We start from the raw sequence: 20,100 nt of genomic DNA, 5'->3' as shown, positions 1-20,100 counted from the left end.
AATCATCTGATAAGATTTCTTCTAATTTTTAGATTCTATAAAATGTACTTTAAAGATATGAGGAACTACCTTCCTATTTCTTTGGTATTTCATTTTCCCATAAAAGAAAAAAAAGAGGTCTTTTGGAATGATATCACAGTGTGTTCAGAAACCTTTCCTAAGTAGATGAAGTATTTAGTGCTTTAAATACGATAAATGCAGGGTGCCTGGGTGGCTCAGTGGGTTAAGGCCTCTGCCTTCGGCTCAGGTCATGATCCCAGGGTCCTGGGATCGAGCCCTGCATTAGGTTCTCTGCTTGGCGGGGAGCCCGCTTCCTCCTGCCTCTCTTCCTGCTTGTGATCTCTGTCTGTCAAATAAATAAATAAAAATCTTAAAAAAAAAAAAAAGGATAAATGCTAGCCTCAAGTACTTAAATTAACTGAGGTAAAAAAATACCCAGATTATTTTATAAAAATTGTTGTATTTGATAGCTTGCTAATTTTCTTCTTATTTGCTATAATGGTTATTAGTTATAAGTCCTGATTATCCAAAAATATATATTAAAAAATATTTGTTCTGATATAAAAGGTGAGTTTAATGATGTAGGACTTACTAGTTCTACAGAACATATTAACTAGGATGTATTAACTGTAGCACTATTATTTTTCAATGCTTAGGGGGTACTAACTATATACTCTTTTGGGAAGAGTAAAGTTTAATAGGCTCTAAAAACTGGTCTAACCCACTATGTCCTGAGCCAGGAAGGAGGAAGGTCCCAGGGTACTGACTTATACCTAGTAAGGTCTGTTCATGAAGTCATGCATATGAGGGTATTGAACATACATTTTCCATTAACTCAACAGGGATTGCCTTAAGTGACCAAGGATAAATGAATAAATTGCATTGTCTTTTCTGTGATAAGACAGGCTAAAGGGAGAAACAGATGAATGAACCTATAATTAGATTCCAGTAAGACAGGAGCTACCATAGAAGCATGTCACAGTGCTGGAGGATCAGAGAGGAGGGGCATTTATTCAGAAATGAAGGCCAAGGAAAGCTCTGTGAAAATGTGAGATTTGAACTTTAATTTTGGAAGATTGAGTTCATGTTGGCTGGGTGAAGAGGAATGAAAGGATTCTGGCAGTAGAATGTCTCTGTTGCCAAATAGCCTGACACTTCCAGGGAGCTGGTGTCCTAAGAAAACACTACACCAGTCATACCATAGAATGAATCAGATGAGTTGGAGAGCTGAGTTTCCCAGAACATGAGTTGCCTCGCTGGAGGGGCAGGGGACAAAACAAGGGCTAAAATAGGGTGATTAGAAGTAACCTTGGTATATGAGTAAGTTGAAGCAAAACTGAGAACAAATCTCTTGAACATACCTTAAAAAAAAGATTTTTTAAATTTATTTGAGAGAGAGAAACCATGAGCAGGGGGGAGGGATAGAGAAGCAGACTCTATGCTGATCAGGGAGCCTGATGCAGGATCCCTAGGACTCTGGGATCACGACCTGAGCTAAAGGCAGATCCTTCACCCACTGTCTTCCTTACTTATTTAGCTGTCCATGCCACTCATCCTTTGACATAGGGTGGGCTTAGAATTGTACTGAAGGATAGGCACATAAAACTATAACCAACAGAGCATCCAGTATAAGGTGAAATAGACCACAGTGCTATGTATTCATTCTCAGGATTAGAAATTTTGAAAATTCAGGCAGATAGCACATATTTCTTGAGTTCTGCATGCATGGAGTGAATTTTTTTTTTTTTTTTTTTTTTTTAGAAAGAGAGTACACAGAGGGGAGGAGGGACAGAGGAAGAGGGAGGGAGAGAATCTTAAGAAGGTTCCATACGCAGCATGGAGCCCAACTCAGGGCTTGATCTGATGACCCTGAGATCATGACCTGGGCTGAAATCAAGTGTTGGACACTTAACCAACTGAGCCATGCAGGTGCCCCACATGGAGTGAACCTCTGAAGGATTGCCACTGGGCTGAAGCCTAGGCCAAAAGATATTTAAAAAGGCATAATAATGAAAATTATTTGGGGCATAGTAATTATCTGTACAAACTGAAAATGAATATGAGATCTTGATATGGAGAATGGAACATGGAGTTAATTATCCTTCTGTGTGTTGGGGGAGAGGAGTTATTTTTTCAAAAGGTAAGATGAAAAATTAGGTTATATATGCAATAAATCTCTTTTTGTGATGTTGAGTTTTCTTTGGACTTTTTTTTCCAGGCTTCCAACTAGTGGAGATAATTGGATAGGGTATTTCAATGATTCTTATATGCCAACTTTGCTTACGAAAACAAAGTGGGTCAAAAATGCAAATATAGCATTCTGCTTTAATGCAAAGATGGGAAATAACATAAGCAATTATCTGACAAATGGCAGCTGTTTAAACTGCAGGATACTAAACTGGTATCTTAGCAGGGGTGTCATTATCTATAGGCCATTAAAAGTTTGTTTCTTTATTATTTCATTTTTATTGGCTTAGGTTTTAAAAAGGGAAAGATAAACTCCCCAACTGAAGGCTTTATTACTTTTACTACATGAATGTTGCTCTATTACTAAAAAGATATCATGTTATTTGATTAAAGTTCTCAAAAGATTAGCCCCAGCTTTTTTATTATTTGCATTTAAAGATAAAAAAAACCTATTTGAATGTGTATATATACGTACATGTGAAATGGTGAAGCTGACAAAACTTTTATGTTGACATTATCCTTGTTAAAAATTATCTTCACAATTCATACAAATTATCAATTCCTGAAAAATTTTAATACTTCCCTTAAGTTTTGTACACTGTGAACATTTTAGGACATAACTCTTTATGCATAGGATTCTGTTCACCTATGTAGAAGTGGGCAGGTAGATGGGACTAATTGTGGTGAAAACGTGAAGTAGATGAGGTTACTTTCTAATACTCCTATTTGCTTCTTTTTTCCCCTACTTCTAAGTTCCACCTCCTTATTTCATTTCAGGTATTCAGTATCCTGCTAATTGTAATCCAAACTCCTGTGGAGAGAAATTGGTAATTACTTGTGGGTTCATGAACACCAACTGATGTACTTACTTCATTATTTTCTTTGACATGACAACTACACTGATGAGAACAAAATATGTACACTTAAGGTTTTGACTTCATCAAGACATTTTGCAAGTTGTCTCTGATATATTGGTGAATACTTTATATAAATATAAGCTAGATGCCAGTATCCCTACATAGATTAACTATCAAATGTCTGTATTTGTAGTATGCCTATTAATGAACTATTGTCATCAGGAAGAAAAGAATTATCTAAGATATAACTGTGTCCTTGTTCCTGTACAATATTTAAAAAAAAAAAAAGAATGTAATGCATATTTGGAAACACTCTAACTTTTTAAAAGAAATATGATGTGCAGCCCAGAAAAAAAAGTGAGCTTATTGTACACAGTGCCATCAAGATCTGTTTAAAAATGATCTAGAAGGGAGGAGTTAAGATGGTGGAGTAGTAGAGAGACCCTGGTCTGGCCTGTCCCTTGAGCACAGAAAGATCAACATCAAATCATTTTGAACAACTAGGAAATTGATCTGAGAATTAAGAAAACAATCTGCATAATTGGATGGAAAGAATGTGGCAGATGAAAAATTCAGAGATGTGAATTGGGAGAGAGAAAAGCTTTGGTGCTGCAGAGGGGTGGGAACACTTTTTGTGAAGCAAGACAGAGAGGGAGAGAGAGTGGTGTGTAGGGTTCACCCAAGGGCTGTGGTATGGGGAAGCCTGGGTCACAGGGGGAGAAGTTTCCCCTTCCTGGACTGCATTTGGAAGAGGTTATTTTACCTCTTCAAGGACATAAGGCCCATCAAGTAGTATTGAGCAGCTGTTCAACAGCAGGGGACAGAGGCACATGCAGAGGGCAGATAATCTGGTCATAGCTTTTCAGTGTGCTTCAACATAGACTCTGGGCATTCAGGCAGGCAAGTGACTGCTTTTCTGGGGCAGAAAGGTGCTGGTGCAGTGCTGGTGAGGCTCTCTTCTGGGTAAAGGGAGTGGGTCCATGTACTGCTGGGTACTTGAAGATTTGTCGTTTTGAATCCTAGCCATAAGCCAGATATAAAACACAGGAGAACTGTGGCACTAGACCTGCCATTGGCTGGGTACAGACAGATTGAGAGCAGGGATCTGACAAAACCCTGGGACACAGAAGAGGAGATTGTTCACTTTTCTGTGAGGGTCTCCTGAACAGAGTCCCCTCTCTATCTGGGAATGAGATGGTAGGTGACTCCATCTTCTCCCCCTGACTCCCTCCCCAGCATGGTCAGACTTCAGAGTGAAACACAGCACCTCAGGAAGAGGCTGGAGGCACTTACACCAAACCCTATCCCTTGAATCTGACAGGGACATCTTTGTTAGGGAAGTTGTGACTGAGCCAGAGGAGCCTCTCTCAGAAGACCAACATGGGCCCTCCCCATGCATCAAGGCTACTGGTCATAGAATGCTCTAAAGCATCAGATTCAGTTCCAGTGGAAATAGGACAATGATTTTTTTTTTATTTCAATTTTTAATTTCTTTATATTTTTTAATTTTATTTTTAATTTTAATTATTATTTTTTTCTTTTTCTTTGGCATCAGGCTTATAGCTTTTTGTTCATTTGTTCATTTGTTGGGTTATTGGTTTCCTTCCTTCTCTTTTTCCTTTTCCTTTTTTTCTTGAATCAGGCTTTTTTTTTTTTTCTTTTAAATCAGGCTTAACTTAACAAACAAATCAAAGGAAAACTATTTAAACGTCCAAACACTCTCCAAAGCTAGTAAGGAGGAACTTTGAGGAGGATTGACCTGTGGGAAAAAACAGCCAGAATACAAGAGCTGAGTGCACACAGCATACACCATAAATACTTCCCAAAGTGCCAAGCCCTGGACAGTGTAGAACCCATTCTTAATATTGTATTACTCTCAGCAGCAGGAAATTTAACAAGGTTTTATAACACCCAAAAGACAGAAACCTAGACATAATGATAAGATAGAGGAATTCTCCCCAAAAGAAAGATCAAGAAGAAATCATAGCCAGGGATTTGCTCAAAACAGATATAAGCAATGTATCTAAACAAGAAATTAGAACAGTGGTCATAAGAATACTACCTGGGCTTGAAAGAAGCATAGAACACACAAGAAAAACCCTAGCTATAGAGATAAGAGACCCCAAAACTAGTCAGGCTGGATTAAAAAAATGCTACAAGTGAGATGTGAAATTAACTCGGTGTAATCATGATCTGGTTGGAAGAATCAGAGGAAAAAATACATGATATAGAAGATAAAATTATGGAAAATAATGAAGCTTAAAAGAAGAGGGAAAGAAAATTATTAAATCATGAAAACAGACTTGGGGAACTCAGTGATTCCATGAAGTGCAATAATATCCATATCATAGGAATCCCAGAAGAAGAGTTGGGGAGCTTGAAGAAATTGTAGCTGAGAACTTCTCTAATCTGCGGAAGGAATCAGGCATTCAAATCCAAAAGGCACAGAGGAATCCCCCTCAAAATCAGCAAAACAGGTCAACACCAAGACATGTTGCAATGAAACTTGCAAAATACAAAGATAAAAAGAGAATTCTGAAAGCAGCTGGGGACAAAAGGTCCTTAACCTACAAGGGTAGACACATAAGGTTAGCAGCAGACCTGACTGCAGAAACATGGCAAGCCAGAAAAGAGTGACATTATATATTCAATGTTCTGAATAGGCAAAATCTGCAGCCAAGAATACTACATCCAGCAAGGCTGTCATTCAGAATCAAAAGAAAGATAAAGAGATTCAAGACCAGCAAAAATTAAAGGAGTTCATGAACACTAAACAACTTTGCAAGGAATATTATATGGGACTCTGTTACTTTTGGTCTCTCTTTCCCACTCAAAGACTGGAAAGGAACAGAGACAATCTACAGGAACAGTGACCTAACAGGTAATAAAATAACACTAAATTTATAGCTATTAGTAATTATTCTAAATGTAAATGGACTCAATACTTCAATCAAAAGATATAGTGTATCAGAATGGATTAAAAATAAGACCCATTGATATGTTACTCACAAGAGACTAATTTTAGACCCAAAGAAACCTCTAGAATGAAAGTGAAGGGGTGGAGAACCATCTATCATGCTAATGGACATCAAAAGAAAGAAGGAGTAGCCATCCGTATATCAGACAAACTAGATTAAAAAAATTATTTATTTGTCGGGGGGGGGCAGTGTACAAGCAGGGGGAGTGGCAGGCATAGGGAGAAGCAGGTTTCCCACTGAGCAAGGTGCCTGATGTGGGACCCAATCCCAGAATCCTGGGATCATGACCTGAGCTGAAGGCAGATACTCAACTGAGCCTCCCAGGCATCCCATGAAAAACTAGATTTTAAAACAAATACTGTAATAAGAGATGAAGAAGAGTATTATAGGGGTACCAGGGTGGCTTAGTGGGTTAGGCCTTTGCCTTCAGCTCAGGTCACGATCTCAGGGTCCTGGGATTGAGCCCTGCATTGGGCTCTCTGCTAATCAGGGAGCCTGGTTCCCCCTCTCTCTCTGCCTGCCTCTCTGCCTACTTGTGGTCTCTTTCTGTCAAATAAATAAAATATTAAAAAAGAAGAGTATTATATCATAATTAAGGGGTCTATCCAACAATAAGATCTAAAAATTATAAATATTTATGCCTCTAACTTGGGAGTAGCCAAATATATAAATCAATTAATAACAAACTTAAAACTCACTGATAATAATACAATAATAATAGGGAACTTTAACACCCCACTCTCAGCAATGGACAGATCATCTAAGCAGAACATCAACAAGGAAACAAGGGCTTTGAATGACATACTGGACCAAATGGATTTAGCAGATATATTCAAAGCATTTCATCCTAAAGCAGCAGAATACACATTCTTTTTGAGTGCACATTGAACATTCTCCAGAATAGATCACATATTGGGTCACAAATTAGACAAAAAGTACAAAAAGATGGAGATCATACCATGCATATTTTCAGATCACAGTCCTATGGAACTTGAAGTCAGCCACAAGAAAAAATTTGGAAAGACCACAAATACATGGAGGTTAAAGAGTATCCTACTAAAGAATGAATGGGTTAATCAAGAAATTAAAGATGCAATAAAAAAAATACATGGAAGCAAATCAAAATGAAAATACAACAGTCCAAAATCTTTGGGACATAGCAAAAGCAGTCCTAAGAGGGAAGTAGTTAGCAATACAGGCCTTCCTCAAGAAGCAAGAAAAACTTCAAATACACAACCTAATCTTACACCTAACAGAGTTGGAAAAAGAACAGCAAATAAAGTCTAAAACCAGCAGAAGTGGGGAAAAATTAAGATCAGAGGATAAATAAATGGTATAGAAATAAAAATCCCAGTAGAATAGAGCAATGAAACTAGGAGCTCCTTCTCTGAAAGAATTAACAAAAAAAAAAAAAAGAAATTAACAAAATTGATAAACACCTAACCAGACTTATCAAAAAGAAAAGAGAAAGGACCCAAAGAAATAAAATCACAAGTGAAAGAGGAGAGATTACAACCAACACCACAGAAATACAAACACTCAAAAGTTAATATTATTAGCAATTATATGCCCACAAATTGGGCAATTTGGAAGGAATGGATAAATTTCTAGAAAGATATAAGTTACTGAAACTTAAATAGAAGGAAATAGAAAATTTGAACAGATCTGTAACCAGCAAAGAAATTGAATCAGTAGTCAAACATCTCCCAAGAAATTAGAGTCCAGGGCCAGATGGCTTTCCAGAGGAATTCTACCATACATTCAAAGAAGAACTCATACCTATTCTTCTGAAACTTCTGAAAAATAGATATGGAAAGAAAACTTCCAGACTCCTATGAGGCCAGCATTACCTTGATTTCAAAACCAGGCATATACTCCACAAAAAAGGGGGATTATAGACCAATATCCCTGATGAACATGGATGCAAAAATTCTCAAGATATTAATTAATTGAAGCCAGCAGTACATTAAAAGGATTATTTACCGGAACCAAGTGGGATTTATTCCTGGGCTTTGGGGATGGTTCAATATCTGTAAAATAATGAACATAATACTTCACATTAATAAAAGAAAGGATAAAAACCATATGATCCTCTCAATAGATGTAGAAAAAGCATTTGACAAAATATAACAACCTTTTTAATAAAAACCTTCAAGAAAGTAGGGATAGAAAAAATATACCTTAACAACATAAAGGCCATACACAAAAGACCCACAGTTTATACTATCCTCATTGGGGAAAAACTCTCAGATCAGACACAAGACAGGGATGTCCATTCTCACCACTGTTGTACAACATAGTATTGGAAGCTCTAGCTTCAGCAATCAGATAACAAGAAGAAACAGAGGGCATCTATATCATCAGGGAAGAAGTCAAGATTTCACTCTTTGCAGACAACATGATACTCTAGGTGGAAAACCCAAAAGATTCCACCAAAAAATTGCTAGAACTAATTCATGAATTCAGCAAAGTTTCAGGATATAAAATCAACATACAGAAATCTGTTGCATTTCTATATACCAGTAATGAAGAAGCAGAAAGAGAAATCAAGGAATCAATCCCATTTATAAAACCATATCCCATTTATCCCTAAAACTGTAAAATATCTGAGAATAAACCAAAGAGGTAAAAGATCTGTGTGCTGAAAATTATAGGACCACTGATAAATAAGTTGAAAAACACACAAAAAATGGAAAAACATTCCATTCTCATGATATTGTTAAAATGTCTATGCTACCCAAATATTGTTAAAATGTCTATACTACCCAAATCAATCTATACATTCAGTGCAATCCCTATCAGAGTAACACCACCATTTTTGACAGAGATAGAACAAACAGTCCCAAAATTTGCATGGAACCACAAAAGACCCCCAAATACCCAAAGTAATGTTGAAAAATAAAATTCAAAGTGGGAGGCATCACAATTCCGGACTTCAAGCTCTAATACAGACTGTAATCCTCAAGACAGTATGGTACTGGTACAAAAACAAACACATAGCTCAATGGAACAGGAAAGAGAAGCCAGAAATGCACCCACAACTATATGTGCAACTAATCTTCGACAAAGCAGGAAAGAATATTCGTGGAAAGAAAATCAGTTTCTTCAACAAACAGTGTTGGGAAAATTGAACAGCCACATGAGAAGAATGAAACAGGACCACTTTCTTACACCATACACAAAAATAAATTCAAAATGGATGAAAGACCTAAATGTGAGACAGGAAACCATCAAAATCATAGAGGAGAAAACAGGCAGTAACCTCTTATTAGGTATGTCTTGAGGCAAGGGAAACAAAAGCAAAAATAATCTCTTGGGACCTCATCAAGATAAAACAATGAAAGGAACAATCAGCAAAACTAAAAGACCTCTTTTGGAGTGGAAAAAGATATTTGCAAATGACATATCAGATAAGGAGCTAATATCCAGAATCTATAAAGAACTAGTTAAACTCAGCTCCCCCAAATTAAATAAGCCAGTTGAAATGGGCAGAAGATGTACTGATATTTCTCTCAAGAAGACATACAAATGGCTCACAGATATGTGAAAAAATCCTCAACATAATTTATCAGCAGGGAAATACAAATCAAAATCACAATAAGATACTACCTCCCACCTTTAAAATTAACAATTCAGAAAGAAACAGATGTTGGTGAGGATGCAGAGAAATGGGAACTCTTTTGCACTGTTCGTCAGAATGCAAACAGGTATAGCTACTCTGGAAAACAGTGGGGCAGTTCTTCAAAAAGTTAAAAATAGAACTATCCTATGACCCAGCAATTACATCACTCAGTATTTATCTAGAGGATACAAAACTGATGATTCAAAGGGGCCACCCTTTGCACCCTGATGTGTATAGTAACACTATCCACAATAACCAAAATAAGGAAAGAACACCAATGTCCATTAACTGAAGAATGGATAAAGAAGAGGTGATATACATATACATATACATATACATATACATATACATATTGGAATATGTATGTGTGTGTGTGTGTGTGTGTGTATGTATATATATATATATATATATATATTATTCAGCCATCAAAAAAAAATCTTGCCATTTGCAATGATGTGGATGGAACTAGAGTGTACTATGTTTAGTGAATTAAATCAATCAGAGAAAGACAAATATTATGATTTCATTCATATGTGGAATTTAAGAAAAAAATAGATGAACATGGGGGAGGGAAGGAAAAATAAGATAAAAACAGAGAGAGGTAAACCGTAAAAGACTCTTTAGTTACAAGAACAAAATGATAGTTGCTGGAGGGGAGATGGGTGGGGGGGATGGCCTAAATGGTAAAGGGTATTGAAGAAGGCACTTGTTGGGATGAGCACTAGCTATTATATATAAATGATGAATCAACAATTCTATTCCTGAAACCAATACTGCACTATACATTAACTAACTTGAATTCAAATAAAAAAAATGATCATATTATAATATTATTTTAGATGTAATCAGATTACCTTTTTTTTTTTTTTTTTTAAAGTCAAACAAAGCTTTATTTCCCACCAAGCATCGAGAATCACACTGACCGGTCAGGGCTGTCTCTTGCAAAGAGGCGACCCCTCCCAGCCTCACACACTAACTTTTATAGAGGTAGTTTAGTGGGGCTATACACAGGTTGCCAATAAGTTTGCAATACACAGAGAAAACTGCACAGTCATGTTTGGTCACACACGGGCGGACAATTGAATTACAATTCACCCTAGTAGATATATGTGTGCCCCACTGATTGGATGTCTCTACCTGGCCTGACCCGCCCTTGTATCTAGGCTTTGCTACCTGGGAGTGGTAGCTAGGGAGACAGTATGCATGCCCCACTGATTAGCTGTCTCTACCTGGCTTGGCCCTACCTTGTACCTGGGCTTTGCAAGTAAGTTCTTCTGGGAGGTGCAGGGTCATTCTAAGTTTACTGCATAGGGTCATCAGATTACTTTTTGAAGATGAAACTAAAATTCCACACTTTCAGTCTCAAACCCTGTGAAGGTGTGGTTTTGACAGAGAACTTGCTTTTGCAAGGAACTGAAATTTTTGGTTGACAATACATTTGATATGAATCATCTGTCTGATATGATTGTCATGGACGCTACTACAGTTTTGGCTAAATTAATAGGAATGTAGTTTCAGAGAATAATGGAGGCATTGCCATTCTCTTTTCTGGGTGTCAAGCCATGCTTTCCTGATTGCTTCTAGCCTAAGTGCTACAGTTTAGGAAGAACACGTACAAGTTGAGAACATTTAAAGTGAGTGACCAGGAAGGAGATGGTACCACGCCACAGAAGAACTTTAGGGGACATTGAAGATACTTAATTTGAAGAAATGAAGTGTGTGTGTGTGTGTGTGTGTGTGTGTGTGGGGTGAGTGAGGTGAATGTGAAATAGGTATATTGGCAGGTCTGCATTCTATTTTTTTCATTACAACAAGTAGAATTATGATTAAGGAGTGTGTTCTAAATGAGAAATACTTCTGTTTAATTAAACTAGAAGAAGTTTCTGAAGAACATAAGTAAAAATTTAATGAATCATTAAAAGATCTGTATGATGATTCTTTCATGATTTTGTCTGGACTTTACAACTCCAGAAGCTGTTGATTTTCATGATTTTGTCTGGAATTAGGGTAATCTTTTTACTGGATAATAGGCAAAGCTCAGTTATGTCTTTGAAAAGTCAGGCTCCCAACTTGAACAGTGATAGAAGATTCCACATTTCTACTCAGAATTTTGACATGAAAATAGAACTCTTAATTAATATAATCAATAATTGATGGTAATATAAACTTTTAAAATTTTGATATACAATAAAATTCAAGATTTAAAGATGTGAACACTAGTTGAAAATTAATAAGAAAACCTCAAATTTTGTTTATGTCTCCTTATTTGTCTCATGCTACTTCTGTTCAGATTTAAATAATACAACTTGTTCTGAAAGTGTCTTAATTTTAGGTCCTATATTTCCAGGAATCATAGCTAGCAGCTGCTTTCCAATTACAGTCAGAAAAGCCTTACTCACTCTTCTAGGTTATTGGCTGGAAGAGACAAGGTCTTCTCAGGTATTTTGTTATTTCTGATCATCTTCTGGAAGGTTTCTGTTCTCTTCCTGCAAACTCTTTTTCCTTTGATACAATAGGAAGAGGAAGAAACAGTTGCATAGATTGTTCTTCTGTGTGAATCCTTTTATAATTTTTTTTATCACCACAATCACTAGCTTCCCTGCAGTTTCATTTCAATGTTCTTTTACTATAGTTAGTGTGTTATTGCTAATTTAAAAATAAAGATATGGCTTACACCTTAAACACTGCTCTGCTGGTTCTGTTAGCCATGGTCCTAAAAGGTTTCCAGATCATTTACAAACTTGCATCTGCTTCAATCTGCTCTCAGTTATCATTAATACATTTTATTTTATTATTTTATTTTATTTTTAAAAAGATTTTATTTATTTATTTGACCGAGAGAGAGATCACAAGTAGGCAGAGAGACAGGCAGAGAGAGGGGGAAGCAGGCTCCCTGCTGAGCAGAGAGCCCGATGTGAGGCTCGATCCCAGGACCCTGAGACCATTATCTGAGCCAAAGGCAGAGGGTTAACCCACTGAGCCACCCAGGTGCCCCTATTAATGCATTTTAAAGCATATTTAAGCATAATATCATTTGGATTTTAGAAACAGAAATATAAAATAAATTTAAAAATAGAACGTTGCAGCTTTTAGATTGACTACCTATATGATTTGCTGATGTTTTCACTTTTAAAATACATTTTACTAAGATGGTAGATTAAGAGGACCATAAGTGCACCTCATCCCATGGATACAACTAGATAACATTTATATCAGCATATATAACCCAGAAAATGATCCAAAGACTGGCAGAACAAACTTCACAACTAAAGGTAGATAAGTGGCCCATTGAAAAGTGTAGGAAAGGCAGAAATGGTGTGGGGAAGGGAATGGACAGGGGCCCAGGTGTCGGGGGAGCAGGGAGCCAAGGTTGGGTGAAGTAGCTGTGGATGTGGAGAAGGTCAAGGAACAGACTATCACAGTGGGGAAGATGAATCCCTGTACCATTTGGCTTTGAAAAATAGGCCAATTTCATGAGTTCTTATAACCAGCAGGACTTAAAAGTCTGGAATCTTAAAAATTGGAGGGCTTGACTTTGGAAGAGCCCTGGAACAATAAGAAGCTGAGTCCCTGGCCTTAAAGAGACAGCATGGTAAACAGACCTTTGAGTTTCACTGTAGAAGCAGCAGTTTAAAAAACTCCCAGGGCACAGGGAGGGGCAGTTATTTATGCACCTCAGAGCATGTCCTGGAGGGGTAAATTTTACAGAAGGACTTCTCCAAGGAACAAAAGAGCTTTTAGGCACCATCTCCTTTCCCCAGGCCTCAGTATAAACAAAATAAACACAGGGTCACCTGTGGGAACCAGGGTGGTACCAACATTTTCTATCTAACTTGCTGACACCAAGACCTGCCCCCATGTACTTCTGTGGATCTGCCCTTCTAAGTCCCATTTGCCTCAGTCCAGGCACTATACGCCCTCTCCCCTAGAAGACCAGTGCAAACCTTGCTGTTACCACATCTCCTGACCCATCTGTTGTATGAAGTCTTGGTCCTAGAAGCAGTGGCAGCAGCAGGTACTGTGGAGTCTGAGGTGCACCTTGTTAAAAGTGTGCACCCTGTCCATGGTGTCAGTTCTCATTTTGCAAGCAGATCAAAGGGTACCTTGTGAAAAAAGCATGCCCCACCCTGGCCAGAGGCCAAATACTGCCCACAACAGAAAAAAAGAGCCTCTGCAGATGACAGGACTGAAGGAAAAAGTGACCAGGACACAACAGCTAGGTATATACAACACACATATGATACACTCCCAAGTGCCTATTTTGGTGAACAGAAGACATTGTTTTGCAGGGCACTATAAGCTCTCTTCTTCATAAGGTCATTACTTACAAGAGCAGGAGACATAGCTGACTTCTGTAACACAGAGAAAGAGATACAAAGAATTAGACAAAATGAAGAGACAGAGGAATATGCCCCAAGTGAAAGAACAGGACAAAACAACAGCAGGAGAAAACTAAGTGAAACAGATAAATAGTATGCCTGGTAGAAAATGTAAAGTAATGTTCATAAAGATACTCATTGGACTTAAGAAAAGAGATCAGTGAAATCCTTAACAAAGAGAGAAAACATGAAAAAGAAAAATTCAAAGACGTAGAACACAATAAATGAAATTAAAAATACACTAAATGGAAAAATAGCAGGCTAGAGGAAGCAGAGGGAAAAAAATAGGGACTTGGAGGACAGAGTAATGGAAAGTAATCAAGCTGAGCAGTAAGAAAAAAAAAAGTATATAGAATGAGGATAGGCTTAGGGAACTCAGCAACTCCATAAAATGTAATAACATTCATATTATAGTGATCCCAGAAGAAGAAGAGAGAGAGAAAAGGACAAAAAATTTATTTGAAGAAATAACCAAAAACTTCTCTAATCTGGGGAAGGAAACAGATATCCAGACCCAGGAGGCACAAGAGACCCCAACAAAATCAACCCAGGGAGATCAAGATGAAGACACATAGCAATTAAAATAGCAAAATGTAGTGATAAAAAAGAATATTAAAAGCAAGTGAAAAGAAGACAGTTACATACAAGGGAAATTCCATCATCCTATCAGTAGATTGTTTAGCAGAAAATTTGCAAGCCAGATGTAAGTGACATAATATATTCAAAGTGCTGAAAGGAAAAAAAAAATATTTAGCCAAGAATACTCTATCCACCAAGGCTATCATTCAGGATAGAGGGAGAAATAAGGATTTCAAAGATAAACAAAAGCTAAAGAAGTTATCTTCCTTACTATCCTTATAAGAAATGTTAAAGGGGACTCTTCCAGTGGAAAGGAAAGACCATAAAGAGGAGTAAAAAAAGTAGGAAGCACAAAAACAGTAAAAATAAATATATCTGTAAAAATCAGTAAAGGGACTCACAAAATAAAAGGATGTAAAGTATAACACCATATACCAATAACATGGAGTGGGGAGGAGTAAAGAATGGGTTCAAACTTAAGCTCCATCAACTTAATATAGACTGTTATACGCAGAAGATATATATATACATACCTAATGGTAACCACAAATCAAAAACCAGTAATAGATATGCAAAAAATAAAGAGAAAGGAATCCAAGTATATCACTAAAGGAAGCCAGCTTGAGAAAAGAAAGCAAAAGAAGGAAGGATCAGAGGAATACAGAAGCAACAAAGCAAATAACAAAATGGCAATAAATACATATTTATCAATAGTTACTTTGAATTTAATGGACTAAACACTCCAATCAAGATATAAGGTGACAGAATGCATAAAAAAAACAAGACTCATCTGTATGCTGCCTACAAGAGACTCATTTTAGACCTAAATACACCTGCAGATTGAGTGTGAGGGGATTGAGAAATATTTATCATGCAAATGGATGTCAAAAGAAAGTGGAGGTAACAGTACTTATATTGGACAAAATAGACTTTAAAACAAACACTGTAACAGACAAAGAAGGACACTATATAATGATAAATTATATTTTATTTAATCCAACAAGAAGATATAACAATTGCAAATATTTATATCCCCAATATGGGAGCACACAAATACATAAAACTGTTAAAAACAAACATAAAGGAACTAACTGATAGTAATACAATAATAGTAGGGGATTTTAACACCCCTCTTACATCAATGGACAGATCATCAATCATCTAGACAGAAAATTAACAAAGAAACACCGGCTTTGAATGACACATTAAATCAGAAGGATTTAATGAATATATTTAGAACACTCCATAAAAGAGCAGAATATTCTTTCTTTTCAAGTGCACATGAAACATTCTCCAGAATAGATCACACATTGGGCCACAAAACAAGGTGCAAAAAAGTAAAAAAAGATCAAAGTCACACCATGCATCTTTTTGGACCAGAGCACTGAAAACTAGAAATAAACCATAAGAAAAAATGTGGAAAGAGCACAAATACATGGAAGTTAAATAACATGTTAATAAATAATGAGTGGGCCAACCAGGAAATCAAAGAAGAAATCACAAATTACATGGATAAAAAAACAATAGTTGAAAACCTTTAGAATGCAGCAAATGTAGTTCTAAGAGGGAAGTTTAGAGTAATACATTCTTTCTTCAAGAAGAGCAATCTCAAAGAAACAAACTAAACTTACACCTTTTAAAGGATGTTGAAAAAGAACAAACAAAACCTAAAACCAGCAGAAAAAAGGAAATAATAAAGGTTAGAGCAGAAATAAATGATACAGAAACTAAAATTAAAAACAACAAAACAAAACAACAACAAAACAAAAATAAAAACAAAAAACCCCAAACAATAGAACACGCAATAAAACAAAGAACCAGATCTTTGAAAAGATCAACAAAATTGATAAAGCTTTATCCAGACTCATTAAAATAATAGAGAGGACTCAAACAAAGTTACAAATGAAAGAAGAGAAATACCAACTGACACCACTGAAATACAAAGGATTTTAAGAGAATATTATGAAAAATTACATGTCAAAAAATTGGACAACTTAGAAGAAGTGGATGAATTCTTAGAAACATATAACCTCCCAAAGTTGAAGCAGGAAGAAGTAGAAAATTTGAGCAGACTGATAGCCAGCAATGAAATTGAATCAGTAATTAAAAAAAACTCCAAGCAAACAAAAGTCCAGGACCAGATGGCTTCACAGGTGAATTCTACCACATATTTAAAAAAGAGTTAATACCTATTCTTCTTAAACTTCTCCAAAAATAGAAGAGGAAGGTAAGTTTCCAAAGGCATTCTATGAAGCCAGAATTACTCTGATACTGAAATTAAAGACACCAGAAAAATAGAGAACTACAGGCCAATATCTTTGATGAACATAGATGCAAAAATCCTCAACAAAATATAGGCAAACTAAATCCAACAATACATTAAAATAATCATTTGCCATGCTCAAGTGGGATTTATTCCTGGATGCAAGGGTCATTCAATATTCATAAATTAATCATTGTGATACATCACATCAACAAGAGCAAGGATAAACACCATATGATCATTTCAGTAGATGCAGACAATGCATATGACAAAGGACATCCATTCATGAAAAAACCCTCAACAAAACAGATTTTTGTGGACTCTGAGAAACAAACTGAGGGTTTTGGAAGGGGGGTAGGGGGATGGGTGAGTCTGGTGGTGAGTATTAAAGAGAGCAGGTATTGCATGGAGCACTGTGTGTGGTGCATAAACAATGAATCTTGGAACACTGAAAAAATGAAATTAAATTAAAAAAAAAAGGGAAGATATCTCACCATAATAAAGCCTTATATGAAAAACCCACAGCTAATGTCATACTTAATGGTTAAAAAATGGAGAGCTTTTCTCCCAAGGTCAGGAACAAGATAAGGATGTCCATTCTCACCACTTCTATTCAACATAGTACTGGAAGACCTAGCCAGAGCAATCGGAAAACAAAAAGGAATAAAAGGCATATAGATGGGTAAGGAAGAAGTAGAACTGTCATTATTTGCAGATGATATGATACTATATATAGAAAACCCCAAAGAATTCACCTATGGAGTCTCCAACTACTCCTCCAACTACTCCAACTATGAAAACAGATAAAGGAATTCAGTAAATTTGTAGTATACATTATCAATGGACAGAAATCAATAGCATTTCTATACATCAATAATAAGGCAGCAGAAAGAGAAATAAAAAAAAATCCCATTTATAATTATATCCAAAATGATTAGATACTAGGAATAAACCCAACCAAAGAGGTGAAAAGACCTATGCTTTGAAAACTAGAAAACACGGATGAAAGAAGTTGAAGACACCACAAAGAAATGAGAAGAAATTCCATGCTCATGGACTGAAAGAAAAAATATTGTTAAAATGTCTATACTACCCAAAGCAATCTACACATTTAAGGCAATCCCTGCTAAAACCAACAATATTTTTGACAAAACTAAAGCAATTCTAAAATTTGTATGGAACTACAATACACCAAGAATAACCACAGCAATCTTGAAAAAGAAAACAAAAACAAACAAAAAAACCAGAGGTGTCACAATTTCAGACTTCAAGTTGTATTATGAGGCTGTAGTCATCAAGACAGCATGGTACTGGCACAAAAATAGAAACATAAAAAAATAAACACATATAGGAGCAGTGTGAAGAAGAAGAGGCGAGAACGACCCCTGGACCGGCCAAAGCCCGCGCGCCACTACATCCCCGTGTCCAGCGCTTACGTCCTGCCGCCGTCGCCACCATGCCCAAGAGAAAGGCTGAGGGGGATGCTAAAGGAGATAAAGCCAAGGTGAAGGACGAGCCACAGAGAAGATCTTCAAGGTTATCTGCTAAACCTGCTCCTCCAAAGCCAGAGCCCAAACCTAAAAAGGCCCCAGCAAAGAAGGGAGAGAAGGTACCCAAAGGGAAAAAGGGGAAAGCTGATGCTAGCAAGGATGGGAATAACCCTGCAGAAAATGGAGATGCCAAAACAGACCAGGCACAGAAAGCTGAAGGTGCTGGAGATGCCAAGTGAAGGGTGTGCATTTTTGATAACTGTGTACTTCTGGTGACTGTACAGTTTGAAATACTATTTTTTATCAAGTTTTATAAAAAACTTTGTTGTTTTGGGGGAAGGGCATATGTCACTAATAGAATATCTCTGAAGCTAGATTGACAAAAGGAGAAAAACACCTTTCCCTCCTAGTTTTGAGAAACTTCCTCTTGGCTCCCAGGAGGAGGGGTTCCTTAACGTTGACACACATGAGCTGCCTGGGTACAAATCCCTTGGTGGTGTGGAAAAAAACTAAAATTCAGTTTTTATGTCCTCTTCTCCCTCTCTGCCTTCAACATAGACTTGACTCCCTTAAACCCAGAGACCTGTTGGAACGTGACCCCCAAGACATGGTTCCCAGTATGTCAGGCAATCTGGACTTGACAAAGTGTCAGCACTGAGATGGCATCCCTCAAAAGAGTTCCTTTTTTAGCTCGTGGATCTTCAGATGGATAATCCTGCCATTTTCATTTCATTTCTTGAAAGTCAAGGTCGGCTTATGAAAAGTTGTTAAACAACATGCTAAATGTGAACTGTCTGCCCTCACTCTAAACTTCCCTGCTCCGAGCATCACATGAAGACTGCATTGGGTTTTTTAGTGGCTTTCTGATTTTGGTAGTCCATTGAAGAAGGGAGTTTGAAAGTTGTTGTATACTGTTAACGATTGTCTGCCCATGTCCTGCCTGAAATACCATGACTGTTTTTGAAAAGTATCTTTAATAAAGCTGGATACAGTTTGGCTTGGAAAAAAAATAGACACATATATCAATGGAACATAATAGAAAGCCCAGAAATAAACCCACAAGTATATGGTCAATTAATCTTTCATAAAAGAGGCAAAAATATGCAATGGGAAAATATAATGTCTTCAACAAATTGTGTTGGGGGAACTGGACAGCTACATGAAAAATAAAATGGACCATTTATACCACATACAATAATAAATTCAAAATGGAATCAATACCTAAATGTCAGATCTGAAACCATAAAAATCCTAGAAGAGACCACAGACAGTAATTTCTCTGTTATGGACCATTACAACATATTTCTAGGTATGTCTCTTGAGACAAGGGAAACAAAAGAAAAAATAAATTCTTGGGACTATATCAAAATAAAAAGCCTCTGTATGGCAAAGGAAGCAACAAAAAAACCAAAAGACAACCTACAGAAGTGGAGATAATATTTGCAAATGACGTATCTGATAAAGGGTTCATACCTAAAATATACAAAAACTTATGCAACTCAACACTAAAACTTAATCCCATTAAAAATGGTTAAAGATATGAACAGACATTTCTCCAAAGAAGACATGCGGATGGCCAACAGAACAATAAAAAGATGCTCAACATCACTGATCATCAGGAAGATGTAAATCAAAACTATAATGATATATTACCTCACACTTTTCAGAATGGCAAAAACAAAAAACTCAAGGAACAACAAATATTGGTGAGGATGTGGAAAAAACCCTTGTGTGTTGTTGGTGAG

At 36.7% G+C, this 20,100-nt stretch overlaps 1 protein-coding gene across 1 annotated transcript; it reads left to right on the top strand.

Annotated features, from left to right (window-relative positions):
- Positions 1 to 18,265: 18,265 nt before the first annotated feature.
- Positions 18,266 to 18,669, top strand: LOC116866662 (non-histone chromosomal protein HMG-17-like). Its single transcript, XM_032855780.1, has one exon. It carries the CDS (start codon positions 18,322 to 18,324, stop codon positions 18,592 to 18,594), a length of 273 nt encoding a protein of 90 aa, XP_032711671.1. The 5' UTR covers positions 18,266 to 18,321; the 3' UTR covers positions 18,595 to 18,669.
- The last annotated feature ends 1,431 nt before the right edge of the window (positions 18,670 to 20,100 follow it).

This window comes from Lontra canadensis, unplaced genomic scaffold (genome assembly GCF_010015895.1).
Source record: "Lontra canadensis isolate GAN:19392208 unplaced genomic scaffold, GSC_riverotter_1.0 scaffold10, whole genome shotgun sequence".
NCBI classification, from domain to species: Eukaryota; Metazoa; Chordata; class Mammalia; order Carnivora; family Mustelidae; genus Lontra; species Lontra canadensis.
The sequence above is the reverse complement of the archived record's forward strand: the minus strand, read 5'-3'. Positions and strand labels throughout refer to the sequence as shown.